This window comes from Solanum dulcamara, chromosome 12, assembly GCF_947179165.1.
Source record: "Solanum dulcamara chromosome 12, daSolDulc1.2, whole genome shotgun sequence".
Lineage (NCBI taxonomy): Eukaryota > Viridiplantae > Streptophyta > Magnoliopsida > Solanales > Solanaceae > Solanum > Solanum dulcamara.
Genome location: NC_077248.1, coordinates 1,539,478 through 1,553,840, shown reverse-complemented (window position 1 = coordinate 1,553,840; position 14,363 = coordinate 1,539,478). Strand labels below are relative to the sequence as shown.

Here is a 14,363-nt window from a genome sequence, read left to right as displayed (position 1 = left end):
CATAAACTATCTAATCGACTAGTCTTGCTCTGTGATTTTTTAAAAATAAGGACTCGTATTTCTTGCTCAATCATAAGAAGGCATGAAATCCATTTATTATGTTATAACCTCTACTTCATGAAGAAAAAAATAATTCAAATATAGTAAATTAGTACATAATACTGACTTTTTGAGGTTAAGTTAGATCAAATAGCAAAAACAATTTCAATTTTAATTTCATATCAAATTGTCCACATATCAAATATTTAATTTTGGACGTGAAAGAGGTGGTGTGGCTTAAGAGATGCAATCTCTATAATATAGCTTGAATCTCCAATTTTAAAGTTAAATTAGGCTCAAGATTCATTTATTTACCATACATGTTGAATTCTTATTTTTAAAGACCAGACAATATTTATCTAGGTCTCTGTGCCATTCCATAATATACTTGCACAGTAAATTATTTTTTTAATAAAAAAAGAAGCAATTGTTGAGTGAAAAAAACAAACGTAAAAAGGAAATAAAGAATGAAATGGAAAATATACCTGTGCTAGGATGGATAAATACATACTCACATCAAATGCTTATACTAGAATTAAACAATTAACCTTAAAAATCAACAAGTCCAAGTGAAAATGTATATCACTTAACTATAATTAAATGTTAAACATATATATACAAACCATTTATCATATTTATTAGCTTGATATAAATATTTGTGCATTTTTTTTTCCTTTTTTTAATCATGAAATGCATTAAACGTTTATCTTCAAATGCTGAATCATGTCGTTGAAAATACATCATATGTGGGGTTTAAAAAGGACAAATTAAACAATATTAATTAATTTGAAATATATTTTTGCTAATTTTGGAGCAGCAATTGATGCTCAACCAAGGTTCTAAGAAAGCTTTGAAGGAAAACAAGGCTGAAAACATCGACTATTCAGGTGTCGAAATTTTTTATTTAGATACTCGAACAATGATCTGTTCCAATTGATCACCTAAACATATGATAAAATGTTCCCATTAGACTTTCTGTCTCAAATTTTAAAAAAAAGTGTGTTTCTTAAGCGTCTATCATGTAGTCATAAAAAATATGTTACCTCCTTTAATTATATGCACCAACATCAATTGAAATAAGGAACATGCATGAGGTTTTTAAGACTTTTGAATGCATATAATTAAAGAAGGTGATATACTTTAAACAATTATCTTATCTACATAACGAACGCTTGAAAACACATGCAAAAACATTCCCAAAAATTTTAGTCGGAAATGTTTGATAGAAACACTGATTATATGTTTAGGTGCTCAATCGAAACATGCTATTGTTCGGATGTTCAAAAGAAGTTTACTGGCCAGTTTAACGGACTAATCGATGTATCAGGCCAAAAAACAACTTCTGCTTTACTCCAAAGCAGTCATATTTTTCTTCGAAGCCTTGGTCAAACACCTCAACTCTCTAAAATAAGCATTTCTTTTATTTTTTGTCCTATGATAGAAGGTTCCCTTCAAGGGATTATCTTTTCACACCATTTATACTAAAATGGTGGAATTATTATTTGAGGTTGAAGGTAGGATAAAATAATTTCATGAAATATTTTTACTTATCCCATCCCACCTACCAAACGACCCCGTAGTATTTTGTCCTATGACAGAAGAGCAGTACTATAGACCACAGAAATAATAATGGCACTGTTTTGATACACATGCTGGAAACTCAGACCTTGTAAGTGTATTTGTCGTTTACAATGAGGATTAGGGCTGTACAGGACAAATCGATAAATCGCACCAAATCGACAAACCGAACCAAATCGGAAAAAAAACCCGACTAGTGGTTTGGTTTGGTGTTTGAAAAAAACCCCGACCATTATAGAGTTGGTTTGGTTTTAACTAAAAAAAGTCAAACCGAACCCAAACCGACCCGATTATAGATATACTATTTTTAAATTATGTTATACATAAAAATATTTATTAAAATGTAATTTATAAATATTTTTTAAAATTTTTTCATAATTTTTGTTTTCTTTCTTACATTTAGATTTGGACTTGAGTAGCCCATCTAAATAATATACAAAAAAAACTTATCTTATAAAGTTATATTATAAAATTAAAACTTCAAAAAGTGTTGTGCCTCCATCTTATATGTTGATATTTTGTACTAGAACTCCTTTTAAAAAACACTGCTCTGTGCGTTTTATTAGATACTATGAGAAACCCGAAAAAATCCAAAAAAACCCGAGAAACCCGAAAAACCCGAAAAAACCCAAAAAACTCGAGAAAAATTGATATCGAAAAACCCGACTTTTATTGGTTTGGTTTGGTTTATAGATTTAATAACCCGACACAAATGGTTTGGTTTGGTTTGTAAAAAATCCGAACCAACCCGGTCCATGTACACCCCTAATGAGGATAATGATATTTTTCTTTGGTAACTAAGAAACATAACATACCTTTGCTTTTTAAGAAACATATTTGTATGCACATTTTTAGTGAATTTACGGAGTTTGGACCAAAATTACTGAGTTTTGCCGAACTCATATCTTTAGTATAAAAATAACGGTCAAAATCGGATTCAAATGTCAATGGCCTCTTCTGAAAACTAAGAAGCTGCAGGCTAAATATATAATATGTTAATATTTGAATGGTGAACATACAACACCTTTTTTCTACATTAAATTCATGGCATAGGGAGTTGAGGGTATAACTTTTTTGGTAACAACTTGTTGGTGGCTTTACAACAACATATGCAGTGTAATCCTACTCGTCCGTGGTTTTATTAAGAAAAATAAAACAAAGAAAGAAAGCTGATTGTGACTGCATACAGCTAGCTATACATGTTTTGCATACGTTTATTAAATTTTTTAGCAGACCACGAGAAAGTACAAGTTGTCATTGGTTTCATGCATTATAAGAGCATCTATGTTTTCAGCTAGGCAACATGTAACTCAAAACACTTAAGAAGCTGCAGATACTCATAAAGCTGCAAAATTTCTAAACATTTCCCAATGGCTGAGAACTACACAACAAAAAGCAATGGCCATCTAAGTGTTCAAGATGCACAAGTGGCTGTGGTTATGGTGCCACTTCCAGCTCAAGGCCATCTCAACCAGCTTCTCCACCTCTCGAGGCTCATCACCTCGTATAATATCCCAGTGCACTATGTTGGAGCAACCACTCATATTAACCAGATCAAGTTTCGTGTCCATGGTTTCGACCCTGTCACTACTAAAAACCTACATTTTCATTACTTCCCTACACCACCTTTTGAAAATGCCCCTCCAAATCCTAATGCTCAGAATAAATTTCCTATCCATTTAATGCCTTCACTTAATGCAACAATCCATCTACGTGAGCCAGTATGTTCTCTTGTACGCCAACTCTTAGGCTCTAATCATCGGAGAGTGATTGTTATTTATGATTCTGTGATGACTTGGGTAGTGGAGGATGTACCAGCAATTCCAAATACCGAGTGCTACCGTTTTAATGGTTTCTCAGCTTTCTTTATGTTTTCATCCTACTGGGAAAAAAGAGGAAAACCTTTCCAAGCTGGAACTGAAATATTCGAGGACATTCCATCAATTGAAAACTGTGCTACCCCAGAGTTATGGGAATTGTGGAGGAAACAAGAATCCCTTGAAGGAAAAATTAGCTGTGGAGAACTTTACAATTCATCCAGAGTAATAGAAGGTTCATACCTTGATTTAGTAGCCAAAGAAATTAATGGCTTAAACCTATGGGCTATTGGTCCATTCAATCCGTTGTTGTCTGAGCAGAACAAAGACTCAAACAAACACCATCAAACCTTGTATTGGCTTGACAGACAAGAAACAAATTCTGTAATATATGTGTCTTTTGGATCAACTACTACCTTGTCTAATGAAGAAATCGAAGAGCTCGCCATCGGGTTAGAGAAAAGCATGCAAAAGTTCATTTGGGTTCTCAGAGATGCTGACAGAGGAGATGTTTTTGCAGGTGAAGAAAGGAGAGCTGGACTGCCTGAAGGTTATGAAGAAAGAATAAAAGGAAGAGGAATTATTGTAAGAGATTGGGCACCTCAGTTGGAAATTTTGGCACATCCTTCCACAGGTGGTTTTATGAGTCATTGCGGATGGAATTCGTGCATGGAAAGCATTTCCATGGGAGTTCCTATAGCAGCCTGGCCAATGCATTCAGATCAACCAAGGAATTCTCAGTTAGTAACAAGGTTTCTGAAAATTGGCCTAAATGTGAGACATTGGGCACGTCGGGATGAATTGGTTACATCAGAAATAGTTGAAAATGCTGTGAGAACTTTGATGGCTTCACCTGAAGGAGATGAGATGAGGAAGAGAACATCAGAATTAAGCATTGCTGTCAAACAATCAGTCATGAATGGGGGAGGTAACAGTGGGGAGATGGATTCTTTTATCGCACACATTACTCAATAACTTTCATATTTGAATTGAACAATTGGTTGCACACTTCCATCTAATTAGCATAAGTGGTACAACCTATGAGACTATATCGATGCTCTATCACCAACCGAGTGGGTTCAGTGTCCACCCTACTGGCTCCCCTTTATGCACATCATGGCACGTATGTTGAAGAATAAAAACCTTTCCCTTATGAGTTCTTTGTATTTGCTAATATAAAAGTGGAGGTCCTTTACTAGCACCTAGTTCATTTGTCCAGATAAATAAAATATTGGAAGCTGTTTGTGTATTCTTATAAGAACTTTTTGCTTGTGACCTGAATGACATAATATGTTCTTCCAGGACTTTTGGAGCTTCTTGTCTTTAATTCTGTGACCTTGTATTTGATATTCTGCCAGACTTCTATGTAGTTTTCAATTAAATTATGAATAACTTTGTAACTATACTAACTTTTAAGAACTTTGATGGCTTCACCTGAGGGAGATGAGATGAGGAAGAGAGCATCAGAACTAAGTAATGTTGTCAAACAATCAGCGATGGATGGGGGTGTTAACCGTGTGGAGATGGATTCTTTTATCGCTCACATTACTCGATAAGTTCCCCATTTAGATTAATTTCACGGATGGTCATCAAACTAAGCATTTATTGCATGAAAGTGTGTATTAATTTCACGGATGGGCATCGAACTAAGCATTGGCTCTGATGAAGTCATCAATGAATATAATTGATATATCCAATCATATTTAAAGGCACTAACCTATTTTTCTTTGTATTTTCCTTTCTTCATTTTGTCTATGTTCCACCAAAATCCTAGCTTATACTTCAATAACCATCTCCCTCTCTCTTTCTATTTTTGTTGGAGGGTGGCATTAGGCTGAGTGAGGACTAATATATGTGTAATATTAGTTATCTGTGAAACACATAATTTACTTGTAGTTTTCCTTTTCTAAATTTTATAGAGTTTATTAACAGAACAACAAACTACAGCAACATGGCCAGGCACTAGCTAGGCCAATATCTGTGAATCAAATTTGTGAGAAATGAGGCATTCCTCTGTTCTCCTTAACATTAACTTCGTAGATCCAAAATAAACGTATACTGTAATGTCTAGTAACGGTTACTCCTTGTTTCATTTTTCTACGAGGTCCAACTTGATGTATTCGTCTTTCTTACTCACCAAGGAGTCCAAGTTCAAATCTGTAACGACCTGGGCCGTCGTTAATCATGATTAAAAAAGAAATTCGCAAGAATTTGGCTTGACTGGATCCCACCACCGCGCTAGAGCTAGATGGTCCCGCCGGGGTGGCGCCGCCAGAGAGGGAATAAGGCCGCCAGAGTGGGAAGTCGTGGGACAGAATTTAAGTCGCGGATTTTCTTATTTTCCCCACTTCTCCCAAGTGGAGGTTAGAGGCGAGGGTTTCTGCAAAACCTTCCAAAAAGGCTGCTCTTGACCTGGGGAGAAGAGGGAAGAAAATCTCTGCATTTGGAAGGCTTCAACCAGTGGAATTCAATCCGGTCTTACCGTAGGACGTTGAGGACCAATGGTTTCAACAACACTATCTCTCCACGGATTGCTTGGCACCCAGGTAGGCTAGGCTTCTCTTTTTTGAGTAGTAAGTCTATACCTACTATGTAGTGTAGAAAGGAATTTAATGAGAAATCATATAACTAAGTTGTGGGTCACGGGTAGAAATTTGGTCGTATGGGTGTCTATTCGAATGTGACCTGGTAAAAAGATGTTGTAATAATTTGGGAAAGTGTTTTAGTGGTGACATTATTGCATATAGACGGTTATTTGATAACGGGCATAGTGTTGTCTACAGAACTATAAACTAAGTAGAGATTGTTGATAAACCTTAAAGGTTTGGTAGTGTAGGTTATGGTCTAGTTTCCCATATGTGTTCATATACTTGTTAAATTGATTCATGATATGCATGTGTGTATATGAATAGGGAAACATTCTAGATTATGTATGAAATGATCACTTGTTGGCCTGTTTTTGGTGATGAACCTGTTCTTGGTGATATAAATGTTGTAAATATTGAATGTGATTATGATTGTGGTATGTTTGAATCGGGTGTCACGTTCCGACACATATTTAGATCGGGTATCACATTCTGACATATAATTGGATCGGATGTCACGTTTCAACATATATTTGGATCGGGTGTCACGTTCCGACACGAAGTTGATTATTTGTAGGTCCCGTGAGAGGACCTTTGTGTGAAGCTATAACATATGGAAACTATTGAGTTGTGATATTATTGAATGTGGTTGGACTTAGTGATATCTGTACTTGCATGAACTAATAAGGTTAGTGGTAAACGAGCCCTGGACTAAGGACCTGTAAACGAAACTTGAGTTGAGGATGATCTTGAAACAAACTGATTTTTGGATAAGAGAATGGGCCCTATTAGGCTTGTATGTGATCTATATGATATAATCGTATTCTATAATTGTACACGTAGAAGTTGTGGTTTCTAGTTGCCAAAGAGTTTACCATTGTGATATCCATGAATATCTGGGGTAGGGATAGTGGCTACCTATAACTTAGGTGAGTTGGAAGAGTGTGGTTGTGAGAGGGATATGTTTTATGCTGTAAGACAGTCGGACTAGGACTAGTGAGGGGTTGGTGAAATCACTGAGTGGTTAAGGTCGTTAGGTGGGGACTGTTATAGCAAATGAACAGTGGTATGGTGGGCTTAAACCCACGGTTATTAAATTGTAATTAGAATGGTTGTGGAACTCTAAAATTTAGAGCGGGGAACACTTAAGGTGTGAGTAAGGAGTGTACTTATTTGGTTGGGATGAACAATATGATAAAGTTTAATTATTTTGATATCTCTTATTTTTCTGCTCGTATATTATGCAGTGGGTAGCAGATTGAACGATGATGCCTATCACTACGTGTTGTTTGCACTGATACTACTCTTGATATGTCACTTGGCATAGTCTGGTTGCAGGGTCAGTTATGTCTCTTAGGTAAAGACGAACAGCAGCTTCTATTTTTCCATTCTCTTGGTGGAAGTTGGGTCATTGGTCTTTAATTTATTTCTACTCTTAGCAACTCTTGTACCTGTTTAGACCAGCATACTTGGGGGTTTTGTATAACCTTGTCTAAGCCAGATTAAATATAATTTTTCTTAGAAATTTTGATTAAATTGTTCAAGTCTTTGATTTTAACTTCCGCAATATTTTTCTTGAATGGTTAAGGGTTCTCCTACTTAGGGTGTATAGTGGGTGCCCGCACGGTCCGGTGGATTGGGTCGTGATAAAATCTTGGCACATTCTTTTTTCTTTTATTGATTTCTCGGCCTTCTAAGCGACTAGCCAAGTAGTCATATTCATACCTGTTGACACGACTAGGAACAAAAGAGAAGGGATCATTATCCAGCTGTGAAATTTCTACCCTATTGGCCTCAATGTGCTCCATATCTAAACATTTTTTCGTCGTATAACAACCATATCGTACACAGGATAGAACTCGATTACACTCATGCGTTTATGCTTTAATACATTAACAAGTAACTATAAATGTGATTAAAAAGTTAAGTCTAGAAGGCTGCCATAAGGGGGGATTTTTGTACCTGAAATGCAGCAAGGGAGGGATCTTGAGCTCGAGTATCCGGAGTTATGGTTCTCATGCAATCAATTTGGCAATCTGGGAATCAATCTTTTAACTTACTAAACACCATCTTCTCCTTGGCTTCATCCATTTTCACAATTATGTGTCCATTTACTGCTTTCTTCATATCCAAGTAGGAGCATAAATGCTCTTTTTGGTGTGTGTATTTTCTCTCTGTCTTTTTTTCAAGCACCTTGAGTGCTTATCATTCAAAATGAAGTAAAAATCTCAACAATTCTTTGCATTCCAATAATTTTTCAAACTGGTAGCAGTTCGAGTTAGATACACTCAAATTAACTTTGTATTATTGTTCGTCTATCTATTCAACTTTATACAAGTTTAAATTTTATTAGATGTAATTTGTTATAGATAAACTCTATTCAAGTGGATTCGCATGTATTTAGAATACATAGACAAATCTACCTCGCCTTCCCTTCCATCTCGCTCGTCACTCTCTTGTCTCGCTCGCGTATCTGTTTTTCCAAATACATGTGAATCACACCAGATATATATATCTACTGTGTATCTAATTTGATTCGCATAGACAAATCTCCCTCGTCTTTCTTCTACTATCACTAGCTTCTCTCCTTATTTTGATATATTTGATAGAAAAAATATATATATCTAGATATATCTGATTTAAAAATTAATATAAAATTATTAGTTAATGATATAAAATATAATTATTTTAAATTATAAAAAAAATTAATAAATATAATAGAAATATCTATGTATTTAAGTAGTTTCTCTTCTTTTTTTTAACTATCTTATCAGCTATCAAATTCCCAATGACTTCTTATGTGTTTTGAAATAAACTTTATGTTCAGACTTATTTTAAACAGCTTATAAATTGAAAACTGTTTATAAGTTTTTAAAAAATAGGTACAATTCAATTTAATTTTTTTTGACTTATAAGTTATTTTCAACTTATAAACTGCTTAAAATAAGTTTATCCAAACAAATTCAATTATTTATTGGACTTATTTTAAGCACAAAATGACTTTAAGTTAATCAATCAAACGGTCAAAAAAGCTAAAAACAACTTATAAGTCAATCTAAACGGACTCTTACATTGGATTCTTATAAGATGGGGTAAAAATTTAAAGTTTATAAATTTTAAATTTGTCATTAAATTCATAATTTATATTTGTTACTGAATTTTGTAATTAAATATTTATATTTAATAGTTAATTTTTAATACAAATATAAAATATAAATAATAATCATTGAGTTCATTTAAACCTCCTTATAGCAATATATCCAAAAACAGTACAAAAAAACATATATTCTATTCTTGGTGTTATTGGTCATTTAATTATTCATTAAATTTGTACAACTACTCATATGACCATATAATATAGCTAGTCAATTAATTTCTTGGTCGATGGCTTTATTTATTAGAAGGAACTAACTAATATTCTGGTTTTTTTTTTAAATGGAATAATTTCCACATTTAATTATAAGTCCTTTACACTTGGACGCTCCATTAATATATGAGCCCCTTCCAATAAAGTATAGTATATATAAATGGATATGAGATAATTTATATGTTATTTTATATTAAAAAGATTGTTTGAATTGGCAAATATTATCAGTTTATTATTTAATATAGTTATAGTTTCACATAATTATGAATTGCGGCTATAATTATATTTTAAGTCTTTACTATTTTTGAAAGTTTCTTTTTTGTATTTCCATGAATTTTTTTAAAAAAATAATCTAATTGCATTGTATTGTATTATTTGATCTAAAAATAAGTATGCATGGGCAAAGCTATAACTTTGTTTACGAATTCAATAAAATTTAATATTTTTAATTTGAATTATGTACTTATGTTTTATTACGTTAGCATTCTCACACCTAACTATATTGTAACTCACCATATATATTAATTAATTATAATTAATTTATAAAGTTAATAATATAAATATTTATTAATTTAATATATACACGATTAACTTTGGTTCATATTTTTAAATGTTGTGTCTCAGCAACTATCAAATGCCAACGACTTCTAGATGTGTGTTTTTATATAGACTTTATCTTCAGACGTACCATTTATGCCAAACAGTTTGCTACACATGTTCGTGGGCTTCAATATATTTTTTTCCCGTCTGGTGCTCGATATGAGTTAGCACGAAACTTTAAAAAGTAACGAATTTTTTTAAATTTTATGATTTTAAATTTAAAGTAAAAATATATAAAATATATTAAAGTGTCTTTTAATCTTATGATATTAAATAAGTCATGTAGAAAGTTAAAATTAACGAATTGTTAAAAAATATATTTTTTTAATAAATTAAAAAGAAAAATAAGAAAATAAATTGAAACTCATGAAATATTTTGTATACAATTGGATAACGGTACAAACATTATTTAATTTTGATCACCATGCATAGACATGCTTTCTAGAAAATTAGCACTATATCCAAAAATAGCAAATCACTTCCAATTCAGAAAATAGGTTCCATAACTAACAACAACAATTCAATGAAATTCCACAATGTGAGGTTTGGGAAGGGTAAAGTGTACGCAGACCTTACTTCTAACAAGGTAGGACGGCTGTTTTCGAAAGACCATCGGCTCAAAAAAAAACATTAAAAAAGTCAGATAAAACTAAAAAATTCAAAACGATTTGTACAGCAAATAACGAAAGCTTTACAGATAAAATAGAGAGGTTCCATAACTATTGAATATAAATAATTTTATCATTCAATGATTGGCATATATATATATATATATATATATATATTAAATTTGTCCAACTACTCATATGGCCATATGTAGCTAGTTTAATTAATTTCTTGGTCCATCACTTTATTACTTTGAACTTATATATATTGGTTTTTTAAAATAAATTAGTTGAAGTGGAACAATTTCTAGTTGGATCCTCCATCAATATATTATATATATTAGGACCTTCCAAGTATATAGGGAAATAAAACAATTAATTTTCAAGTTCAATTCGATTTTTTTTCTTCATATATATAGCATTGAATATAAAACTGAAAAAGACGAAACAGAATAATTAAAATTGACAGTAAGATTCTGATTTATTTATATATATATAGGCCAAAAATACTTTTTGAGATTTGTTTTAAAAGATACGAGCGTTGAATCAGAACTCTTTATTTAATGTGGGGTGAGACATAAGTTTCGAGTTGGACATAAATTCCATATATGTAATTAATTTTAACTAAGAAAAAAATTTCTAGACTTATATCTTAAAAATAAAAACTCGTCTGATGCCACATACGCTCAAACAGAGAAAATTTATGCCTCATAATACTTTCACCCCAATAAATCACCCCAATGCATTTTTACTACATCTTACTTTAAAACTAACCTCGATACATTCTATAAAACGTCTTTTAAAACATTGATCTCTATGGGTCCCTTAATAAAAACGAGGTAGTGCTGCAAGACGTATAGAATGAAGTCATATTATTGCAACATCATTAAAATTTAATGGACATCTCAAAAACAATTTGTTTTGCCTTTCCAATCACTACTCCTGAAAAAGAAAATAATGAACAATTGATAAATTTTATAGTTAAATAATAAAATTTATCACTGATTTTATTTGATGGAAGATTCTGGTAGAAATGCAAGGTAAGACTGCTTACAATATATCCTTGTGGTCAGACTCTTTCCCGGATCCCGCGCATAGCAGAATCTTTAATGCACCAGACTATCCTTTTTTTTATTTGATGACAGACTAGTGAAGAATTATTAAAAAGTTTGTTGGTTATGAACAATTTTATAATATATTAATGACAAAGTTTATAGCTAATATCAATTTCTATGAAGTCATAGTCATCCTAAAGGATAAATAATTTTTTCTTTAAGGATCGGTCATTTTTGAGCACCTTCATGAAACCAGTTGTGTAAAGGTGATACTCCTTTGTTAAAAAGTTACATTTTATAATTAAATTTTAAAAAAATTAATTTACATTTTTATATTTTGATATTTCTCAATTAAAATTTTAATTCCGCCATAAATTGTTACAGTTAATTGATACAAAAACAAAAGGCATCAAGATAAAGTACATAAAATTCGGTGGTCGACACATTTTATTTAAAGGGATAATAGCAGTAAATAGTCATTCGATCATTTTAATTATTAAAAAATGGTCATTTGGTGTATATTCAGTGTATATTTCAAGTATAAAATATATCATAATGTATATTCAGTGTATAGCTAATGTATAAGTAATCTATATTGTATAGTCAATCTATACTTTCTATGACTTTTGCAAGCTATATTGTATAATCATTATATATTTCCTATGATTTTTAGCTATTTTTTATATAAATAAAATATAACTATATCTATTATAAATTAATTAATTTATTATATATATTTGAAATTTTCGTTTTTATTCTTTCCAAAATCAGTCGACAGTTTTGTTACAACTTTGTAGTACTTTACAAAAGTCTAATTCATTGAACAAAGACAACCTATGTTTTCACTTTGAATTTTTTAATTCATGTATACTTGGACTTGTAAATTTAACACGTGTAAATTTTACTTGTCAAATTTATTACACGTGATTATACATTTGCAAAGACATATATGAAGTTCCCATCAAAAGAAAAGGAGAAACACTAGTAGAATATGATGTTCCACAAAAACAAAAACAAAAACAAAAAACAAAAAAAGAAGTTACCCTTTCTTCTAGATCTTTTTCATGTTTTTTATGAATTTAAAATTGAACAAAACAAAAGGAATCAGCTTTTTTCCTTTTCCTCCACATATATAACACACCCACCCTACCCCACACTACAAAATAAAAGATTTAGTGATAATAATATAGTTGTCATTATGTTTTATTTAATAATAATAATAAATATAAATATTTATAATTAATACTTTATATAAATATCACTATAAACTTAAATAATTCTGAATATAATGATATTAATTTAATTATTACTAAATATATTTGCGATAACTAAAAACAAAATATTATCACTTTGTAATGTCACCCCTTCTTTTCCATTGAGGAGTGGTCCCTTAACACTTAATATCTTGTGTTTTAAATGTAACAAAGTTTCAAATGAAAGTACTCATGATCAACTTATTCATACAAATCAAGATAATCTTGAAATTAATTAAGTAGGATTGGGTGAGGAATTAATTTGAAGCACAACAGCATATAACTTTGTAACGATTCATTAGGTCGTTTTGAGTACTACGATTTTTTATTTCATAAAAGACTCATCCCGTAAATTTTTAATGGATATTTTGGACTATTTGATAACTATGATTATTTAGTTGAGGGGTAACGTTAGATAAATAATGTAGTTAATGGGCTAAAATGGTAATTTATTTAATGCCCTATACCACTTGTTCAATACATATAAAAATATATTAGTGGAATTTAGCTTTTATTTATTAATTCATGATTAGTTGCCCTAATTAATTAGAAAAAAAAAAAGAAGAAGCAATTTTGCGGGCGAACAAGAGGAGGTTAAGTGTGGGTGCCACTCATGACCCATTTTGGATCGTGACAAACTTAACTTTTAAATGAGATATATATATCCTCTCATATGCAATTGTTTCCATCAATTTATCTTTTCTAATATATGTACTATATATCCTCTCATGTGCAATTGTTTCCATCAATTAATCCAAAAGTTAGATATTTATACTATTTGTGTTGAAAGGACAGAAGAATAAAACACCAAGAAGCTCTTTTAAATTATGACATAGAGCACGTTTGAATGGCTTAAAAAAGTAACTTTTATGTATGAAGTGTTTTTAGAACTTTAAAGTGCTGAAAATTATTTTTATAAATAAGCAGTTGAGTGTTTGGATAAAAGTGCTTAAATGAGGAAAATTATGTGAATTTTAGGGTTAAAAGAATAAAAAGGGTAGTTTGGGAATTTAGTTAAAATATAAGGGATATAAAAGTAATTTCCATGGTCAAAGAAAATGACTTTAAGCACTTAGAAAAAAAAAGTTAGGAATCCTAACTTTTTATTTTTGACTGACTTTAAGAATTTTATGGCTTAAAGTTAGCATTAGGCAAACACGTCCAAAAGCTAAAAAGGGGCATTAAGCTGATTTTGATCAACTTAAAGCCCATCCAAATGGGCTCATAAAAAGCATCAATAAAGTCAACCTCTCTCTCAAGTCTCAAATATTGTTAGTAGGACGATAACAAATTTCACAAATGATACTATCTCGAGATAGCATAATCATACACAGATTTTATCTCTACTTTTTAAAGTCAAATTGCAAAATATAAAATGAGATCAACCCTCTCTAGGCAATTTATATATATACATATACACAAACAATACTAATAAATTATATATATCATTTCATATTCAATAAT

General features: G+C 31.3%; 1 protein-coding gene across 1 annotated transcript; it reads left to right on the top strand.

Annotated features, from left to right (window-relative positions):
- The first annotated feature begins 2,910 nt into the window (after nucleotides 1–2,910).
- LOC129876445 (zeatin O-glucosyltransferase-like) lies at nucleotides 2,911–4,837 on the top strand. The gene has a single exon (XM_055951895.1). The coding sequence runs from the start codon at nucleotides 2,988–2,990 to the stop codon at nucleotides 4,407–4,409; it is 1,422 nt and encodes a 473-aa protein (XP_055807870.1). The 5' UTR covers nucleotides 2,911–2,987; the 3' UTR covers nucleotides 4,410–4,837.
- The last annotated feature ends 9,526 nt before the right edge of the window (nucleotides 4,838–14,363 follow it).

Bases quoted from the DNA above. Each gene is read 5' to 3' on its own strand.
- LOC129876445 (XM_055951895.1), top strand. From the start codon at position 2,988: ATGGCTGAGAACTACACAACAAAAAGCAATGGCCATCTAAGTGTTCAA.